This window comes from Arvicanthis niloticus, chromosome 5 (assembly GCF_011762505.2).
Source record: "Arvicanthis niloticus isolate mArvNil1 chromosome 5, mArvNil1.pat.X, whole genome shotgun sequence".
Classification (NCBI taxonomy): domain Eukaryota; kingdom Metazoa; phylum Chordata; class Mammalia; order Rodentia; family Muridae; genus Arvicanthis; species Arvicanthis niloticus.
In genome coordinates this window covers 11,733,559-11,756,046 of record NC_047662.1, presented here as the reverse complement: position 1 = coordinate 11,756,046, position 22,488 = coordinate 11,733,559, and the positions used below count along the sequence as shown (strand labels likewise).

Here is a 22,488-nt window from a genome sequence, read left to right as displayed (position 1 = left end):
AGGAATGGTTCGCTCAGTCCAGAACTTCAGGATGCTGGGTAAATAAAGGACTAAAACTGGGGTGTGTTCCATTTGCCAACAGGGATGTCTGGTGACCAAGACAACAGCCAAAGCAGAACAGTGAGGACAAATTCTCAGAGGGAAAGAAGGAAATAGAAGGAATAGTAGCAGCTCTTTCGAGGTTCTCTATAAAGGAAGAGAATGGGCTTGTAGATGGAAGAGAACAGAAGACTCTTCCAGATCAGAGATGTGATGAATGCTGGTGGAGTGGGCCGCAATGTCACCAGCCCAGTAAGATAGACTACCTGCTATGCTATTGAATTCAGCCCCTTTTTCCACAGTCACCCTAAGAGTTCAGAAAACTCTGCCAAAGAGGCACCAGAGCTATAGTTTTTCTAGGCCAAGTAAACAGATCAACTCAAGGTTTCCAACAGAGCCCCATGGAGCATACACAGTACATAGCACAGGTCACACCAGACTGCCAGGACCCTTATCCCTACCTCCCACACATATGTCCTAAGTTTACAGCAGGATAAAATAATTACAAAGTTCAGTTTTACTCTGGCAGAAGCTACACACAGCAAGCAAGCAACTGTTCTATAATAAACTTACGGCCCTATTTGTAGAAGTAAGAGTAGTGTGAAACGTACGATACAGGCTAAACCCAAAGGTAATATGCATCAAGGACGGAGAGGAAAAGGCAGAAGAGGGCAATCAAAATGTGAGCTAAATAACATCCAGTATGGCATCTGAATACAGAAGAGTCATTTGGGAAACTTGAACTACAAGGCAGATTAAGAGATTGAGAGAAAGGTTTGAATGCTGAGACCAAGGCGAGCGTGGTGCTGTTGGGCAATACAGCATGAGACAGGCAAAAAAGAGTGGCCCAAGTGTCAGCAAGCTACAACAGGGTGTCCACAGACAGGGAACAGTGGAGGGAGGAGATGCTAAAGAATGGCCAAATGCTACAGTCTCTACAAACATGAGCTAGGAACATAAGCTCACTTAAACACCCAGACCTCAGCCCTTTTGCTATTTGCTAGAAAGAGAGCCCTACTTCTACCATCTGCTGCTACCTCATTGGCCCTAAGCTCCTGTTTCTAAATAGAAATCGGAATGCTCTCCCTTGGACACATCTGATACTTTCTGTGTACTTTCAACAAGCCAGGAGAGCAGTCAGTGGAGGTAACAGCACATTTCAAATGTGCTCTCAGATATATTTTCAACAGACACCCAGAACACTGGGCAAAAAAGCTAACACAACAGAAAAATATGTTGGCTCAAAATGGCTCAAAAATGTCTTTCTAGATTTTGTTTTCTGTGATAATCTGTGGTTTCCTTGGTTTTAAAAGCTGCTCCCTACTATTTGTGATCAATCTTGTTTGAAACTATCTATTCCAGTGGTTCTAACCTTCCTAATGGAATGACCCTTTAATACAGTTCCTCATGTTATAGTGACTCCTAATCATAAAACTATTTTGTTGCTACTTTGTAACTATAAATTTGCTACTCTTATGAATCGTAATATAAATAGCTGATAAACAGGATATCTAATATGTGATCCCCAAAGGTCGTGACCCACAGGTTAAGAACCACTGGTCTAAAGTAATAGGAGCTTAATGTATACAACCTTACCAACACATCAGGCCCCAAAGCACTGCCCACCTTCTTGGGCTTTCAGACACAGGGCTGGAAAACCTTGAGTTATTAGCTACATTAGGCAGAGCAGCCCTCTTGTCGACCCAGTGCCAAATACTGGGCCTGAGCATCATGTATCTTTTTTATAGTTTTATGGAAGAGCAAAAAAATATGTAACTCTTTTTTTTTTTTGTTTTTCGAGACACGGTTTCTCTGTGTAGCCCTGGCTGTCCTGGAACTCACTCTGTAGACCAGGCTGGCCTTGAACTCAGAAATCGGCCAGCCTCTGCCTCCCAAGTGCTGGGATTAAAGGCGTGCACCACCACCACCCAGCAAGAGATCTCTTACAATTTCAAACTCTACTTTTTGTTGTTTGTTTTTTGTATGGCAAGACATGATTTTTCTGTATTGCTCTGGATGTCCTGTAATTCACTCTGTAGACCAAGCTGGCCTCTATCTCCCAAGTGCTGGGATTAAAGGCGTGTGCTAACCAGTGCCTGCCTTCAAAGTCTACTTTTAAATAAAAATTGTTTTGCATTTTTTTGTATTACTCAAACAAATGTCTTAGCAAATTTGCTGCTCTCAGGAAGCAAAAGTTAGACTTAAGACTAGGAAATGAACTCTTCTTCTCACTTCCCATGCTATGTCAATCACAAAGGAAGGTTTAGGGATGGAGGGGACTAAGGGCTATGTACACATCACTCAAAATGAACCCATCCATTCTTGATTCTCAAAGGAGCATAAAACCTATGATTCTTTTGATGTTATCATCACAAACAGGGCAAATTAAATGGCCATAAAAGGTATTCAAAAATACTGACCTCCCACTGCTCCCCCATACAGATGTTTTTTGCAAGAATCACAAGCCTATATTCTGAAATCTGCCTGTGTTACAATGAGCAACTCGAACAAGCTCCTGTCTCTGTGTAGATTCAGCTATACAAACTGAGGCACACAGAAGTCCCAAATATGGGGACTCAACTGTGCTGAGCAGGGTTGAGTGATTTATTTTCAACCTGCTTCTTTGTAAACTCACATCATGGAAGATCTAGGATATCAATGCTCAGAGGCATTATCAGGTAAAAAGACAGAACTCATGGAGAGAAACATAAAATAAAGTATGGTTTTTAAATTCTGACAAAGTAGAAACACTTTTCATTCTGCTATACAAAATCAAAAATGTCCGATATCTGTAAGTATATGCTTAATTGAAGATATGCACAATAGTACAGATAAATCATAAGGTCTATCACAAGATAGACCTTATTTTTTCCTAAGTAAATTTTTTTGTTTTTCGAGACACGGTTTCATTCCGAGAGACGGAGACATTTTTTCCTAAGTAAATATACCCCTGTAATCACTAAGCAGATCAGAATGTCACATTACTAGTAACCTAAGAGTCTTCTTTGTTTTTATGACATCCTCTGTCTGTCTGTCTGTCTGTCTGTCTGTCTGTCTAGAAAAAAGTTTTTAGTCAGCCTCACTATATAGACCAGACTGGCCTGGAACTCAGACCCACCTGCCTCTGCCTCTCTCGTGCTGAGAGTAAAGGCTTGAGTCACTCTGCCTGTCTCTCTTTATGAATATAACCATGTTGCATGTTTTACTTCATTTTAAGGGGAGAATAATTTCATTCTGAAGAGGAAGCAGGGTGTGGAAAGTTCAGCTTACTACAGTAAACTCAGACAGCTTTCTTGGTGTTTAAGCCCTCCATAGTTCTTGGGTACTTCTCAGGCAGGTTAGCCAGGATACAAAATGTAAAAAAAAAAAAAAAAAAAAAAAGAGAAAAGAAAAAAGAGGTTAACACATATCCACATCACCAAGCATGGCCAGCACTTACCTTCTGCAGAGCCCCTCATGCTTGCAAAGGTGGAGTCCAGCTCACTTGCCTTCAGCTGTGTAGCCTGGGTTCTGGTGCCTTTGTTTTTATTCTCTTGTGATTTCTTCTTCCCTGAAACACAGCATATATTTATTTACTCTTTCATTTATGATACTCTGGTCCTTGAGACAATTATTAACCAAAGCAAAGTAGACTGTATTTGCACGCAATTGGATTTCCAAAGAAAAGAATAGATAGTGACTAAAAATATCATTAAATCTTTTAGGAAAAAAAAAAAAACTGCCTTTTTAGATGTTTGGTCCTTAGTTTCACAGTAATAATAGCTATCAAATTAATGAACAATGTATTATCAAAAAGTTAATAATACTAATATAAAAACTTTAGAATCAATTAAGTTTGAAATCATATAAATAATATGGAAAAATGCATATTAAAAACAGTATGTCATAACTTAAAACATTTTATTGGTTAAGATAGGATAATCCATAACTATGTAACCACAACTTCGGAATTAAACATTTCACTGCATTATAAGGGATAAATATGGCCTCTCTCAAATGCAGAGAAATCACAAACATGGCCCTTATTTCATTAATAACACGGAGGCACACAAAGGAAAAACTACTACACTTCAAGTGATCCCAAACTATAGAAAGTTAGACTAACCCAAGACCTCTTTTGAGAAGCTACAACAATGAACTGAAGCCCCAAAGGAACACAGCATATTGCAGTACTGGCCCCAAACTGGTAACCCATAATTACCAGATCCCAGTGAGTCTCAAGTCCCTTCCCAAGCACTTCTCTCTCTTCTGGCATTATTTTCACATACTCTACCCACACTCCCAGATCTCCCTAGGAAAAGCCTCCCTGCTTTTCCTGAACAAGACTTCTGACTCCTCCATAACCACCTTAGCCAAAGACAGACAAGAAATTATTCATCACTGCGGAACACAGAGGAATTAAATTCTCCATAGTCTCAATAGTAGATGATCATGAAAAGAATATGATAGCTAAAATGAAGACAACAGATAGTTTTAATGTCAGAAACACAAAAATGGCATAATTGAAAAGATCATTAGATTAAAAGTACAGAAATCAACTATAATATAAAGTACTAGTTTAAAAGATTTTGATAAAAATCTAACAGTCAAGAATACGAACTACACAAAACAAGCTATTTGTTAGTCTTTCAAGGGAAAGTCCTAAGATATCATTTTAAGTGCCCAGTTCTTCAGCTAATAAGAAAACAGGCTTGGTTTGTTCTGTTTCATTTAGAGGGATGGTGTGGAGGGAGTCAACAATATGGTTAGAAGTTCCCAAAAGTATGGTCACGTGTTCCTTTCCACATGCACCTAAAATAGTGTAACACAAGCACATTCATGACCAAAAGCTTCATCTATGAAGCAGAAGGCCATAGCAATGAATAAATGATCCCATCTCCAGGTGAAGACTCATCCTAATTGGCACTACACAGGCACCTTCCACAGTGGCTCTTTACTCTCCTGTCAACTTCCCAGTGTTTAATCTGAGCCTGGTAATTGCTGACTCAAGCTCTTGAAGTATCTGTGTTGAACAGAACCTGATTCTCTCCCCTTCAACAGTTCCTTGTCCTCAGTATGTCTATGTCCTTCCTGTGTGTGTGACGCTCCGTCTAAATCGGACTAGTAACTCCAAACAAAATGCATGCTAACCACAAACCAAAGCACAAATGACAATCTGATAATATAGTGCAGTAAAACTGCTCCAGTGTCACAAGGCGGCGAGCAGCAGAACCCTCAGATAGTCTACTCAAAAGTTAGAGAGAGATGCCCACCCCCCACCACCAATCAAAACCACATCTTTTTCTAACGACTACCAGTACTTAGTGTAATCAGTACTACCCCTGTGTCCTCACACAGGCCAAGAAATAGGACCCTTTACTATAACTGTAAAATGGAGAATTGTAATCTAAACATGCCTTCTCCAATAAGCTTCAGATATATTAGAAATAAAGCACATTGTAAAATGTAATAGAAACAGGTATCAATTTGTTGACCAAAATATTCTGGCAAAGCAATTCAATGATTTTCTACAACCTAAGTGATGTAGCACAAGTAGAAACATGAAACATACCAGGTATAGGGAAACAGAATATTAAATATATTAATATAAATATTCTATTATAATAAAACAAGCAGTGTGATGTACTCAAAATGTAGCTGCTTAAGCATGTGAAGGCAAATGCTGTGTTACACTGTATTCCCTGCCTTAAAACAAAACCAAACACCCTTAGAACAGCTGGTCCATGCCACATGTCCCTTTCTGAACTCATCAACAAGTTTGTTTACTACTCCCCAGGTATTCACTGTAAAAGCCACAGCCACCACAGAAAGGCAATCCATTTTGAGGACAGACCACATCAAGATAGGCATCAGGATGAGTACCCACCTCGTGTACCTCTGAGAGAGCTCAGAGGACTAACAAGAGCTACAAACAGAGCAGTTAACCCACCTGGTTTCTCAAGCAGAGCACAAATGACACTATCAGTCACACAATTGTCTGTTGTGGGATTGCTGACTCACCAGACTATGTTTCACAGCAGACTGCAGAGGGGAAGGGTGCTCCACCCAAACTCCAGCAACGATGCTTCCATTCCCAGTGTGTGACAACCTCAAACTGAAAACACAGCTAAGGCTCTCCAGTTCTCTGTGGGGAGATCGCTCAAATATTACAGCACTGGACTAGACCGATGTACTTACTATATTTAAGGTTACTACAGACATATGCGACTCTATAGTCTACATATTTATTAAAAAATTATGCTAAATACTAAAATAACACCAATATACTAATTTTAAAGATGAAGAAATGAAACCACCAATAGCTTAGGAATAAACAACAATGGATTTATGTGGCAACAGAAATCTAGCAAAATTATCATTGGTTCATGGAACTAAGACATCAAAATTTTCTCAATCAGAACCATTTATCAAGATACTTTTGAGGCCCTGTGATTAGATGAAGGGACTAGAAAAACAAGCAAACAAACAAACAAACAAAAAAAACCTGTCTGTTCCATCAGAGTGCTATTTAATGAACCAAACTGAAGGCTCAGACCACAAACACATCTATGACAGCAAACAAATTAAATCCTACTCCAACGTATGTGAGTCCCTAGTGCCACACCAGTACTGTTGGGACAAATTTCCTTAAACAGGAAAGTTCTTTCCAGGCACTTGGTTTCTGTCTGCTACATTAAAAGAGATTAAAAGAGAAAAAAATAAAACCTATCAGGACTTTTTGGAAAGGGGGATTTGTAGCTTCTATCTTTGAGGTGAGAGGTACCACTGGGTGGCTGGCAAGTACACAAGTGCACTTACCAGGGGTTCCTGCAGGGTCCTACATGGCGCTACTGCCAGCTGGCTGCTCCACTTGGTCTAGACAAGAAAGATACAGGAATGAAACATGAGGAGAGTGAAATGGAAATGACAAAGAACAGCATGAGACAACACCTGATGTGTAGAGGAAGAAATGTTCACATAAAGATGAAGAAAAAAAAAAAAAAAAAAACAAGACAAAGAGCAATTATTCACTGTATCAAATCTCTCATATACCCAAAAGAATAGGGCCATTCCTATGTTCTTAGTTGCTGAACTTAAGCTCCACATATTAGGCTGTCAGGTTCATACCATGCCTATGTAATAAGATATGACACTCATGCCACCTACAGACCACTCTTCTCAAAGACCTCAAAGTACCAACCCATGCCTATAATAGAGACACCCACAGATCAGAGATGCGAAATGTCTACCCAGGTCTCACAACTATAGCTCTGGCACCATAATTAGTGAAGAAAATACTACTCCAAGTGCTCCTCCTGCAGCCATCTCCTAATGCCTCAGTCAGCACACCCCGTTCTTGGCACCCATTACAAGCCTGGCAAATGAAGCAGATACATAGAGCTTCTACACACTCAGCATAAGGATGCCAGTCAAGTTGGAAGGAAGCACTCCTCCATTTTACCTTACATCAAAAAACATCAGTCAACAGCACCGATCTCTGCTCCAAACAAATATGATTCAGTAAGGAAACAGGCGTTTCTAATCAAACAGCTGCCATATAAAGACCTCAACAGCTAAAATGGCTGCTTTCATAGACAATGGACAGCCTTATACTGCTAGTGCCCAAGGTGGGAGTTGCAAAATCAAAATTGCTTAAGGCAGCACATTAATAATTTAACCCAGATACGGACTATGTTCTACTATTTGAATAAACTAGACAAACAACAGGAAATACTAGAGAATAATGTTTCACTTAAAAATGTTCAGGCAGCAAAGAAAATGCAAAATTCCAGGTTTGCTCAAGCGACATTAAAAATTCAGCATAACAGTGAAGCTACCGCATATTATCATTTAAGTGAACTAATTTTAGAAGAAGTCCATAGAACTCTCCTTGTGTGTTGCTTCCTCACTGGGGAGTTAGCCATCTCTTCAGTATCAACAGAATTAGGGCAGCACAAAAGCCAGGCCCATGATCTTTCTTTGCAGTTCAGACTGTCCTCATCCTTGGATACAAACAGTTAACCAGGATAACTGTGAGACTCTACACTTCATCATGAAAGGTAACTGATGGTCTGAGTGGCAGACCAACAGAATCAACAGAGGCCATCAGCCTGGGCTGTCCACTGCCTCTAATCTTCACCATACAGCCAGACCAACTTCCCAGCAACTCAACTTCTATTGGCACTATTCCAACAAAGTCCATTTCCCATGATTACCACTAAGGTCATAATTTCAAGTTCAATGTTCCTTCCATTTCTTTTGTCTTGTGTTCTTCCTGACAATGGGGTAAAGTATCTTCCATCCCTAGAATCCCTCTTCCTAATCTCAGAGCATGACCACCCACAATCTCCTGCTTCAGCAGTCTTCTTCCTGTCTCTCGGGGTAAATCTGATGATCAGAAGTATGCTTTCTTAGTGGACTACAGAAAGACTTCAACAGACACACAGAGAGTTAGGATGAGAAAGAGGCACACAGACTCAGTGACCACACCATGGGTAATAGGTGTGGGAAAGCGGCTTTTAGTAAAAGGTAAGAACCAACAGAACACCACGAAGAAGAACTTTGAAGACTATACCCAGCCTCCTCTGACCTCAAACACAGCTTTAACTTCACATTATTATGTGAACTGCTTCAAGTCTCAGCACATCAATCAGCACCCACCCTGGAACTTCAATTCTCATCCAACTCTCCCCTTCATCCTTTGTGTTCCAAGAGTCCTGGTTAATGACATTGTCCAGGTTCTAATTTCACTCCTAAAAATGAGACATAATGAATCCTTCTTTATCTCAGGCAAAGTGTGGGCAATTCATTACATCACTTACACTCGTCATACATTTCCCTCACATTTCTGTATGGCGGAGCCAGCTGATGAGCAGCACTCAGGACATATGGCTAAGATAAAACTTGGGTTTGGAAAACCAGATGCAAAGTTTAACTGGGAGAAAGTAAAGTAAAGCCAACCTCTTGATCATGCTAGTAAGGTAGAAGAACAGATAGGTAATGGCAACGTCAGTACCTTAAATAGCCAGTTATGTTAGAGAGTGGTGGGCAAGCAGAGGAAAAAATGTCAGCACTGTCTTACACAGGAGGTGACTGAATGGTCTACAGTGGGTATGGAGACAGGAGAAAAGCTGGGAACACATATGAAACTAAGTTCTCCACAAAGAATTCTAGCCCATTTTCTGTATCTGTGTACCTGTAGGTCACCAAAAGCCACTCAAGGGAGAATCAGGAGGCTGAGATGACAGGGCTGATGGGGACCAGTGTCTGAGACACAGTGCCCAGGACTTCTGTAAAGGTCATCAAACATCTCTAGGGCCCTGTAACAAGGTCAAAAGTGCCTGTGACAAGTAGCTACCAGAAAAGAGGCCCTGCCCTGTAAGTCTACTAGCTTGACACTGTTAAGAGGCTGGGGCGTGCTTTTCTTTTCACAGAAATAAAAGAAATAAGCTACACACTTCTCAGGTTTTTGGTTTTTTTGTTTTTTTGTTTGTTTGTTTGTTTTTTAGTTTTTGGTTTTTTTGTTTTTTTTTTTTGTTTGTTTGTTTTTTAACTTAACTCTAAAGTTTACCTGAGAGTAAGAAACTGCTAAGCTCCTTCAGCACAATCACACCTCTTTTTCTTCAGCTAGGCTAACTAAGAGCTGTCTGTGATCTCTGAGGCAAATAATAAAAAGAAAACCTCCACGGCTCTAAGTTGTTCCACATATTAAACAGATCTCTCCAACAGCCTAAGCTCTGCAGCTTCGCTGTGTAAATTCCTAATGTGCCTGTTCCTGCCAGGGCGCTTCTGCAGAGCCTGTGTGGGACTTCAGGCTCCTCCACTTCCACACAATCATACACAGAGAGATGCTTCTAATTCTGCCAATTCAGTAGGGTAACTAAGAGTGCTGATCCTAAGAGTGGGAGGAAGACTAGGATGAAGGCTTGCCAGAACCAGGCTTAGAGCACAAGGGGCCTCCGATGCCAGTGTTCATGGTTGAGGGAAAGGGTCTCTGTCATTCTCAACCCAGACCCTCATTTTTACCTGTTCCCAGTAGATCTGTTCGGTGTACAAAATCATACATCCTCTCTTTAAGAACTAAGCCAAATAAAGGGAACACACTAAATCAAAAGGTCTTCAGCAAAAGAAAACTGCAAACCTGAATAGAAGCACTGCACCACAGCTCTTGAGCCATGATGGAAGAAATAAGAAATAACCCCACTGCAAGCAGACAGGAAGCACCTGGGTACATATTGGTGGTCCAGCAATCTGACATTGACACTGAGAAGCAAGTGAGATCAAGTATACAAAAAGGAAGCCTCTTAGACCCTGTCAACAAGGAGTTCCCATCAGATTCCACTCAACAAAACACGGAATTCTCCACACTTGGGGATCTAAGTTGTCAGCCTATGTTCCTTCATATGCATCCTCCAGTAAATCTCTCTATCAGCCATTTGTTTTGTTCCTTAGTTTTACACTGAATAGGAACAGAGACAATTATGGATATATATGAGTCTAATGAGGCAGGAAAGAAAAAATACTCCCAGTATTCATAAACACTCTATCACTGCATGCCAGTGCTTTAGAAGTATAAGACACAATGCAGTCTACTTTTGCCAGTATAAGATACAAGTACTGCCGGGCAGTGGTGGCGCACGCCTTTAATCCCAGCACTTGGGAGGCAGAGGCAGGCGGATTTCTGAGTTTGAGGCCAGCCTGGTCTACCGAGTGAGTTTCCAGGACAGCCAAGGCTATACAGAGAAACCCTGTCTCGAAAAACAAACAACAACAACAACAACAACAAAAAAGATACAAGTACTATCCATACTTATGGACTCTATTACTCTTAACAAATCTTTCAATCTGCTTTTCTTCTAACTTGAACATCCATTTTACATTTTGTGTGTGTGTGTGTGTGTGTGTGTGTGTGTGTGTGTGTGTGTGTGTGTGTGTAAGTGAGAAGACAACTTTCAAGAGCTGGTGTTCTTTTTCTACCATGTGCTTCCAAAGATGGAACTAAAGTCATCAGGCTTGGTGGTAAGCACTTTTTTGAGCTGAACTGCCTTTCTGGCCCTCAACCTAAGTTTTTTGTTTTTGTTTTTAAGTTAAACATATTGAGGTTCACCTTCGTAGTTTTTAATGTTTATGGGAGGAAATCTTGAACCCTTCTGAAAACCAAGTCAAACCTAAGACCCTTCTCCCCAGTTACTCACTCTGGCGTGAGCACACTTTGTATTTCCACACTACAGTCTAGGCCTCCTCTTATGGAAACAGGCTATAAGTGCACACAAGCAGTGTCCACTGCACAGAAGCATACCTGTGTATTCTCTAACTTCTCAAATCCCTTTGCTTCCCTCAAAGCCAGCTTCAACAGTAACTTCTAAGAAAGTGATTCTTCATATTTGCCTTTTCCTAACTTAACACTCATAAGAATACAAAGAAGCCGGGCAGTGGTGGCGCATGCCTTTAATCCCAGCACTTGGGAGGCAGAGGCAGGCTGATTTCTGAGTTCGAGGCCAGCCTGGTCTACAGAGTAAGTTATAGGACAGCCAAGGCTATACAGAGAAACCCTGTCTCGAAAAACCAAAAAAAAAAAAAAAAAAAAAAAAAGTACAAAGAAATCTGAAATGTATTCAGTTACTGTTATGACTAATGATTTCTGAGAAAATGTATATAAACTTCATTCAAACACATAAAACCTGGTTAAAAGGCACAGCAGCCAGGGGTGTTGTGAACTACAGAAAGTAGACTCAAAGAAGATAAGCCTTCATCCCAACCAGCCAATGATGAGCAGAGGATGTGCAGCACATAAAATGCCACAGGTCATCTGACCACACCCCAGCAGCACAGGCGAGCAACTTAAGATAACAAGTGTGACAAGGCAGCCTTGGAGGCAGGGAGACACCTCCAGACTACAAGCAGGACTACAGGTAAGACTAATTCTTACCTAATTAAACCTAATAGTTAAATATGGATCTCAAAAGCAAAACTGTAGATTTCTAAAGAACATGTTAGAAAATGTTGAAACTTGACTTTTTAGATGTGTCCAATTAACCCAAGCACTGACATCACCAGAGAACTGTGCTGCTATCTCCATTACTATGGAATAAAGCAAGATCAGTAGATGCACAGCAACCAGCAAGGGAGGAATCACCCTCAATCTATGGTTGCTGCTATTTTAAGGCAAAAGCTCTCACTTTACGACCAGGCTGGCTCAGGTGGCACGAGCTACCACAGCCCGCTCACTCATCTTACCCCATCTTACAGAGACTTATATCAAAAGGCAGCAACATGTGAGACAGCATTGTTACTAAAACAAGGAGTCAACTGGCCTTCTCTTTTATTTTCTGGTTTTTCAATCTGGCCCTTCTGATTCTAAGGCTGTGCTATTTTTGCTCACTGCAAAAAACAGTCCATTCTTCACACATTCAACACTTGAGCTACAGAGTAGTCTGCAATACACCCCCACCAAACACACACACACACACACACACACACACACACACACACACACACACTTCAGACTCCATTTGAAGAAGTTACCCATTTGTGTAGTACAGATTTGTACTCAACAAGGAAGCAGCCACCAGTGAAGCCTGTGGATCTATGCAATGTGCATTTCTGCTTGGCTTAGGATAAAAAACAAGAAAGATCTGGGTCATTTTTTTTTTTAACTCAGGAATTAAAGGAGGGGCAATTCCTTTTACTTTTGGCAATTACCCAAGAGATGTATAAGGCACTGTCTCCTCAAAGCTTAACCAGAAACAGAGTAGGCTACATATAATTTAATATTGTCTACCCTATATTAGAAATATATGCAATTATGAATTTACTACCTTAGCATACAGAATAGTTTATTGTTATCTTCCACAGTTTTGATGCAATAGTAACTGCAACATGACATTTAGACTCCCATCTTATCGTCAAACATTCCCATAACCTAACTATCAAGGAAAAGGTATTTCCTGAAATAATTCATGTCCTTAAAAAGAAAAGAAAAAAAAAAAAAATCAACCAACTGCAGCTAATCCTCCTAGTTCTAGAATGTGTGGGTGCCATTGTGAACTGCACAGTATAGCCTGTGAAAACACACAGGAGACTGTCCCACATTGGAGAAATCACAAGACAGACTGACAGCCAGGGCCACCCATTCATGGACAGTCTCCACACTGCCCCCTGAACACTCATAACCTCCCAGCAAAGGACCCAAGGAGGTAGTGCAGAGTGAAGCCCCACTATTCACCTAGACTTTGGGCTTTTAGCTTACAGCCAGCAGTCACCCTATCCCTCAGAGAAAGATCTTGGCTTTGCCGATCCCAGATTAAAAACACAAACAGCTATCAGGTCCAGAAAGGCATATTCTACATCTCAAACTGGCAAGAAAATGAAAACTAAACCTCAAAAGTCAGAGTAAAAACAACAAAAGGCCCAGAATTGAATTGTTGTCCATTCTCAACTGTACTAAAACTTCAGTGCCCATTTTACTGTTCTTAGATCTAAATATGGGCAAACAAACCAGTTTGCCTTCATTTTTTGTGACATGTGATGTCAGGAAACCTACAAAAGACTGCACCAAGAGGTGAGATTATAAACAGAGAAGGAAAGATTATCACTATGGGTCACACACATACAGACACACACACATACAAAGAGCTTAAGCATATTTAGTTACTGTTTTTCCTTTTAACCAACGCAGAGACAAACCCCTGCTTAATTAACATAGTGCTCATCCATTAAATGTAAAATTGGTCTTGGTCAAGCCACCATTAAAGTAGTAACATACACTTAAAAACATTCAAAGTATCATGTAAGCAAAGGTTCCATCTCATTTCAGAAACCAGGGAAATTGTATATACACTTATACAATATCATTGCTTTATCATAAAACTTCTTGCCTCTGAAGCTGTGCATTCAAAACAAGTATTATAATATACTTTGAGTATGTAACATTTACGATAACCATCCATTCACCAGCTGATAATTAAAATTTCTATGAATAAGTACTTTGAAGACAGAGTGGTAGCACACACCTTTAACCCCTGCACACTAGAGGCTAGAGGAGGATTTCAAGTTCAAGGCCAGTCTAGAATAATAGTGATTCCAAAAAAAAAAAAAAATCTTTTTAAATTTTTAGATCATAACCAGAGTTGGAAATAAACAGCTACAATCACTGGTTCAGAATAACAGAAAGGAAATATTTAAGATGTTTGGAAATTAAGTGCAAAGCTAGCTCTGCCCTGCCAATTAGGCAAGTCTGCCAGAGGGTCAGGTGTCAGCTACCTGACTCCAGAGAGGACAACTGAATATTCTCAGCCAAAGTTTTCGGATTCATATTTATCACATTGTAGTCCAAATTTAAGTTGGAAAAAGATAAAGACTCTCCAGTGGGCCAGGTCAGGATGCAATGCTGCAGTCGCTCAGTGGTGTGGTAAAGCACTTCAGTGTGTCTAAGCCAAACAACAAAACACTATGTAAACAGACATAAACATATAATGAATTAAAAACAATTTTTCATTCGTGGTATACACTCCGATCACAGCAAATGTGAAACAAAGGCAGAAGGATATGGAGTTCCAGACCAGCAGGAATCACATAGGGAGATCATTTTCAAAAACAAAATCTACTGCGGGGTAAACACAATGAAGAAATGAACTCCATCACTCCTTAAGAAAATTCAGTTACCTTTGCAGTTCAGCCAGGCCTAACAGCACATGCCTATTATCCCAGCACTTAGGAAGTGGAGGCAGATCAGAAGTCGAAAATCCAGTCTGAACTACAAGAGAAGTCCATTAAGAGGAAAGACAAGAAGACAAAAAAGAAAGGGAAAGAAGGGGGTATTGTGCCCTGTACAGATTGGTGCAACTCTTCCTACTAAGTCCACTTCCCTGCCTTTCCTACAGAATGAGTCAGGCAGCTGGGACAGGACCAGCTTCGTCAGCAAACCAGACCTTTGGAAGTGCCACTTCAGAATAGTTCATGCTTGTTCCAAAAAGCCAAAATGAACCATGAGACACTACCCTTCACAAATAGACATTCTGAGAAAACAAACAGAAAAACCAGAACACTTACCTACATCCTAAGGCAGGGAAGGAAAGTAGCAAGCATCACTTCCTTCTACTACACCACAAATCAAAAGTACACTAAATCAGTTTCTACATTTAATTTTTAGACTGTAGATTAGATCCTGCTCAGGGTCCTTAATCTTTGGCATAAGGAAACCTTAAAGTCCACAGTACCAGTACAGCAATGACAAGACCTTAGGAGTACTGCAGAGGAGGAGACTGCATATCTCAGCGCCACTTTCTTAAATTGGTCAGTAATAAAGCGGGCCAGGAAGTAGGCAGGACAGCAAGGTCTTAACTCTGCTTCGAGTGCTACATGATGCCAAGATAATACAAAATAATCAACAAATCCCACAACATCTAACATGACGACAGAAGTAAGCTGGGAGTATTCTTTAAACTGTTTACATTTGGACACTCAAAAGAATGAATCTAATTTGATTTATAACCTCTCAGAGCTGAGATAAAGTTGTCACTGGCTCTCATTTTTACTTTCTATACAAAGTCAAGCACTGTCCACACATCTGAAATTGTTCAGAGTAGCCCAATTCATCCTTGCTATTCAGCAAAGTCAACAGCACACTGCTGTTTCACACTGTGAGCCTTTCCTATTCAGAAATGCCGCGGGTAGAATTGGACTTAGGCAAGACAGAGCCACTAGCAGCAAGTCCTTGATTAACGTGGGCACAGGAGCATTACTTTCTCCTCTGAGGATAAAGATCCCTCAAGCACAGGGCTAGAAAACAATAATCACTGTCAGCAGATGCATCATGTCAAACCCTGACATATGTCTGTCTGTATGAAAACTCACCTAATAAATTGATTTGGCAGAGAATGTTTGCAAAGCATCAAATTGGTTTGGTCAAAACAGCAAAAAGAAACAGCTGCTTTCACTAGCAATGGTAGTATTTGTCTTAATTCTAGCTCTTGGGAGGCAGAGGCAGGCGGATCTCGAGTCTGAGGCCAGCCTGGTATTCAGAGGGCAGCCAGGCTACATAGAGGAGGAGGAGAGGGAAGGGGAGGTGCAGCTGCTCTCAGTATTTATCTTTTTCACTTAGAGGAAGCACAGACACTTTCAAATGGCTCTTGCTTTTGTACTGTAATATAAACTCCCCTAAACCATTAGTGTTAATAAGGGTCAAGCTCCAGATCTCTCTGGCAGCAGCAAATACATATGGGGGAATCCAAATTACACAGCAGCAGGCTAGCTAACATGGACTGCAGCTTTCAGCTCTGCATGCAGCCTTCACTCAAGGAAGTATCCATCAATGGTTAACCCCCAAAGTGGGTTCTCTTTCTACTCAGTCAATTCATGTTTTCTTTATTTTTATTTATTCATCTGTTTATTAAGACAGGGCCTCTCTACATAGCTCTGGCTGTCCTGGAACTCTCTTTATAGACCAGGCTGGCCTCAAACTCAGAGATCCAAACTCAGTCTCCGTCTCTCAAGTACTGGGATTAAAGACATGCACTACTACACCTGGCTCCTGCTTTCTTTAGAAGAAACTTCAAATATAAAAGTACACCCTCCTCCTTAGGTTCCATGCTTAGGAACACTGAGTTCCCATATCTAAACACCATCTGTGAACTGGAGTAAGAAACTCCCTAGGAAAGAGAAGCACAGCTAGTTTTAAAATCAATTTAAAAATCAGTTATTTAAGCAAAGAACTTGGTGCTCATATATTTAAGGAAACAACAAAATTGGGAGTTTTAACATACAAGCTATAGTCAAATGAAAAAAACTAAACTAATTTGAACTCATTATGAGGGCCTTCTCAACAGTGCAATTATAATCAACCCTTGTTTTCTGGTTTAGACAAGTCACCTTTCCCTTCTCTTACAGACAGAATACACAGCAGCACACGGCAGAGCTCCTGACACACACCATCAGATGTCTCGACTCATTCTTTATATATTAGGATTCTAGGCTGGCAAGTGAGATAGCTCAGCAGATAAAGGCACTTGCTCCCAAGCCTGACAAACTGAGTTTAATTCCCAGACCCCACACGGAACCCAGAGGCTCCTCTACATAGTGTTATGATCTTCACCCTACTCTGCCTCTTGCCATGTGCACGTGCACATACACGGGCACACGAACAGAAAGAAATCACACTTGTAAAGAACATTTTACAAAATTCTCGATAATCAACACAATTTTTCTTTTTTTTTTTCTTTTTCTTTCTTTTTTTTTTTTTTCTGGCTGTCCTGGAACTCACTCTGTAGACCAGGCTAGCCTCGAACTCAGAAATCCGCCTGCCTCTGCCTCCCAAGTGCTGGGTTTAAAGGCGTGCGCCACTACTGCTCGGCCACAATTTATGTTATATGTAAACAAGGTTACATATAACTAAGAATCAAAGGCACAGAAACATACGGTTTTCAACATTTAGCCCAAATCTGGAGCACCTCAGTGGTGGCACAAGTAGAATTAGAAAAAGAAACAGAAGTTTTCTCCCTCTCAGTTAAGGTGAAAAGCTTAACTGAAACCATACTGAGCATGAAGACACAGCCCACAGCAGTAAAAGTGGGCAGGACATGCACTGTTCAACAAAGGCATGTCTCAGATGGATGGCAGCTAGGGCTTCAGGAGGCACAGCCGTTAAGACTTACCATACACTTTACTTGCCATACAGTCTGACATAACCAACAAGCCTGAAGCCATAAGCACAGGAACACACTGCCTCTGACTCCCTCCCAGAAGTCCTGCTCCACACCTGTCAAGAGCTTCGGGCCCAGTGAAGTCCACCTAAAAACTGCTTTCTATCATCTTCAGGCCTCTACTACTCAGCTCTAGCCAAGGAATATGCAATAGAGCTGCCAGCTGCTAGAAGAGACCAAGAGATCATTTCATGTAAGCCAGCCTGTTCTCTGCTTTTAAAAAGTGTACTTTTGAATAGCTAACTTCAAATTCTTTTACTGCTACCCACTGCATTTACAAAAGCGGGGACACCTCCCCAGCCCAAACCATCTCCCAACCATACTGAGTTGAGATCCTTCAGCAGATCACCAATTTCAAACAAGTTCTTGACTCTCTCCTAGAAGTGCCCATTCTTCACCTGGATCTAGGACAAAGCACTCCACAACCGCAAGCTTAGTGTGAACACTGGTGGGGCGCTCGGCAGTCTGCAAGTCTTCCTTCAGGAGGCTGGGCACCACCAGCACACCTTTTCTTCTACACCTTCCCAACACGTCGAACCGTTTTCTTTGATGCCATATCCCTCACAGGGAAAATTCACGCATTGCTCTTTCTCAAGATCCTTCCCATGATAATCAGGGAGTCTCGGGGGCCCCTGCTGGCCCACATCAACAAGAGTACAGCTTGCACTTAGTTGCAATTATGTAGAGTAGGAACTTCCCAGGGATGGCATTTGATGCCTAATTTAGCCAGCTCCTCAAACTCCCCAACCAATTCAAACATGGTACCTGGTAGAAAGAGGCCATAAATAGAGCTGAGTTTCTCAATTCAAGAAATTCTCACATGGGGTATAAGCTTGCTGCTCTGCTCCTCTGCCTTGAGCCCTCAGGCCCCTGGAGCTTCATGTCACTTACGACACAGGTAAAGGAAAGCCCTGACAAGAGTTGTGCCACACCCCACATAGATGTTATGAGCCCTTGGCCAATGGTCCCTGTGAGAGCAGGAACCTTGTCTGATCTGTTCACACCCCACCTGGACTGCGTTCTCTGCATGTGACTTTTCAGCTTTCCTAATCAGGCCTTAGCTGTTCAGCACCTTTGGGGAAGAATGTCAAGTATGCTCAATTTCAAAACACTTCATGACACCAAGAGTTTTCCTTTGAACAATTTTATGCGGAGACAGATGAAGCCCTTCCTTCTTAAGGCTGACTGTAATTTAAATGTTGTGTGTTAGCTGAAAGTCACCAGGTAACTAGCTGATATTCTCAGACAGGATAGAACCTTAATAAACATATGCTGTGCAGCCCATTAAGGTTATAAACTTAGTCTTTAACCATCCAGCTCTCAGGTCCAAGGGACTTCTTGCTTCCTATAAACACCCCTTCTCTCCTAACCTGCCTGAACAGGGAGGTCAGTGGGTTAGAGAGGCCACTAATAAGGGTGACTGAGAGTGAGGCTGAACCTAGTGAGGAAAATGGGGAAGAAGCCAGCACTGAGGTAGAACGCGAGGTCATAGACATCCACTGGCTGGAGGAGCCACAAACTCACTAAGTCCTCAACAAGAATCCCACAGCCGCAGTACAATCTAGTTTCCAAGTGTCTTCAAATTTCAGACAACACCCTCCTCCTTTTCTTATCCCATGTGTTCCTCAGTGACCAAGAGGTTAAGGATCAAGCCAACGCTGAAGCTCATGTGACTTCACAACCACTCATTTTTTAAAGCTGAAAAGGTGTACTTCAGAACAGTGTCAAGACTGGCCCACAGTCCCACACCAGGCAGAGACCTAGGTACCTGTGTCTCCTATTCCTTCCACCAAACCCATCTGTGTAATACTGCTATTGCTCCTCCTTCAGGTAGGACTCTGTACACACACTGCTACTGCAGTGAAGTTTCAAAGCACCACTCACCAGAACTGGGTTTAGTGCAGTGGCATAGAACTTGCTTATTAGCACCACAAGACCCTGAGTCTTGTTTCCAGTGTCTCTAAACAAGCAAAGAAAGATTCATTAACAGTCATTACTTATGGTTAGCAAACTCAATTACATTTCTCAGTCATGAATAGGGGACAGAAATTAAGAAAGAAATAAAAATTCTAAATGTGGCCTTTCTCTGCTCCATTATAAATTATACAGTTCATACTAAAACAGCTGGAAACATACCACTAAACCCTCCCACTTTTCTACCTGAAAGCTTTAACCTGTCCAAACCAAGGCACTTCTGACATTCAACCTTACAGAGGCTGCTCAGACATGCATACGATTCAGTAGAAATGCAAAGCTGAGCTCCAGTGAAAAATGCCTAGTGCATGTACACCTGTAACCACGGGAAAACTGCATGCTCCTCGGTCAGGTACAATATGAACTGCCCTCTCAAAGCACTATGTACTGTTCTTTCTTTATACATTGTCTGAGTGTTGACTAAGGGCCAACTACCTGCCAGCCACTCAAACACTGACCACTGCCTTCCTGATATGCCCATTTCCCCCAAGTCTAGGTTGGCGGCACCTGCCTTTCTGTTACCCAAGGAACTGCACAAATGGCCAGAAAGTCCAGCCCATGGCAGGGCTTAACAAACATTAATGAGAGAAAGAAACAAAGAAAGAGAGAGAGAGGAGGGGGAGGAAGGGAGGGAGGAAGGAAGGTAGGAAGGTGGGTAGGTAGGCGAGGAGTTAGGTAGGTAGGTGGAGAGGTAGGTAGGTGGTTAGGTAGGTGGGTGGGTAGGTAGGTAGGTGGGTGGGTGGGTAGGTAGGTAGGTAGGTGGGTGGGTAGGTAGGTAAGTGGGTAGGTGGGTGGGTGGGTGGGTAGGTAGGTAGGTGGGTGGGTGGGTAGGTAAGTGGGTAGGTGGGTGGGTAGGTAGGTAGGTGGGTAGGTAAGTGGGTAGGTGGGTGGGTGGGTGAGTGGGTAGGTAGGTAGGGAGGTGGGTAGGTGGGTGAGTGGGTAGGTAGGTAGGGAGGTAGGCAGGCAGGTTGGTGGATAGCCGACATGGGAACCAGGGCTTCTCACACTCGAAAGTCCTTAGGATCCACCAACAATCTGATGAGTTCTGAAAGGTCTCTCTTGGCAACACACAGATGTAGGCATAGCAGATGCCATGCAAAGGAGCTGAGGTTCAGAACTATGAAGAATTCAGTCCTTTGTTTCAACAGTACGAGGTTATGCCCAATATCAATCTACTAGACAGCTGTATGTCCTCAACATCTGGCTCTCAGAAATAGTCCACACTGCCTCTGAATCAATTTACTTTGATTCTCTCTGATACTATTATTTAAAATGTCTAAAGTCATATTGACAATATAAAAAGTTCTGCCTTCAGATCTTACAAGCTGTAAGTTAGATTTCACAGCATAATTAGGAAATGTTTGATTCATTAAATTCTCCAAACTCTAGGTTGCAGAGAGCAAACCGGCCTCTTCTGAAGCTGCCTAAAGCAGAGTGGCTGTACACTCTAAGAATGAACTCCACACAAGTCTTAATTAAAGTTCAAGAAGGACTCAGTGAGCTGTCTGCTGCTCAGACTCTTTATCAAAATAATGGGGCAGAAAGAAATGAATTACTGCCAAGTGGGGGTGGTCCACAGCCTTTAATCCCAGCACTCTGGAGGTGGAAGCAGAGACAGACGAATCTCTGCGAGTTCAAGCCGGGTCTACAGAGTGAGTCCCAGGACACACAAGACCACAGAGAGAAACCCTGACTCAAAAAACAACAAAAACAATAGACAGACAGACAGACAGACAAAAAAAAATCACCAAACAATATAAAACCCAGCAATCTCATCATGAAATGTGTACATTTGTGTATCACTAATAAAATAAAAAGATTAGTTTCAGGTTTTTCTTCCACACTGAATTGAATGGAACAGTAAGGAATAAAGAAAAAGAATAATGAAACAGGTTCTGAATACACACACCAAAGTTTACCACAAAGCAAAGTAAGACTGCCATGAAGTTACAGATCTGATTAAATGTCAAAATTAAGTATAGTGGCACAGTAACAAAGTCCCCAGATCCCCTAATCCTCGGCCTCCACAAGTCATACCTTTTCTAGAAAGCTGGCAGCAAGATTCTTGCTTAAAAACGAAATACATATTAAATACAGAAACAAGACAAATCATGGCATGGAAAACATAATGCCGAGCCTCCGTCCAACAAAATCTCAATGCAGAGTTAAAATACTTGAGGGAGAGCTGGAATTTTCTGGCCTCTTATCATGTGACCCAGAATCAAAGTATTTACTGACCTAAAACAACAACTAAATCACCGTCAATAAACAGAAAAATGTATTCAGCAAGCGACCCACCAGCCATCCCTTGGGTGAGGCTATTTCACTTTGCCGTGAAATGCAAAGAATATGGAATTGAAAAGTCACAATGAGCTCATCAAATATGGCTTGAGAGTTTTCCAAAACCATGTTTATACTTTTATTTATAGCCTCACTCCCACAAAATACTTTGCAATGTCTGGGAAAAGAACAGGCTTGTTCGGATTTACTAAGATTTAAGGAGAGAGCAAAAAAAACAAAACAAAAAAATTCCCAAAGTTCTTGTTTTAATAAAAGCGACCATATCGTGCCTTGGCCTGTACTCAAAGTAGACGCAAATAAAAGATCCCCAAATTCAAATTAAAAGTTTTTCGTAAAAAATATTCCGGCGACGTATCGGCATGCCAGCTGGAAATATGATATAGCCAACCAAAGTGTTTTCCTACCCACAAATTATCCCCTCCCTTTTATAAGTGTGACTGACTACACTCTACCTTCTGTTCAAAACATCGTTTAACACAGAACTGAGGGCACCGCA

General features: G+C 41.5%; 1 protein-coding gene across 7 annotated transcripts in view; it reads right to left on the bottom strand.

The window, feature by feature from the left end:
* Prdm2 (PR/SET domain 2) overlaps positions 1-22,488 on the bottom strand; it is a 102,156-nt gene that overhangs the window by 31,499 nt on the left and 48,169 nt on the right. For 4 of the 7 annotated variants that reach the window (XM_034502068.2, XM_034502069.2, XM_076933791.1 and 1 more), the window contains one exon: positions 3,479-3,589. The exons of 1 other annotated variant lie outside the window; for it this stretch is intronic. In XM_034502068.2, coding sequence (XP_034357959.1) covers positions 3,479-3,589 — 111 coding nt within the window. Of the gene's footprint in view, positions 1-3,478; positions 3,590-6,039; positions 6,164-6,837; positions 6,860-22,488 lie in introns of those variants that run through there. 2 more of the 7 variants (XM_034502070.2, XM_076933792.1) reach the window with 2 other exon arrangements.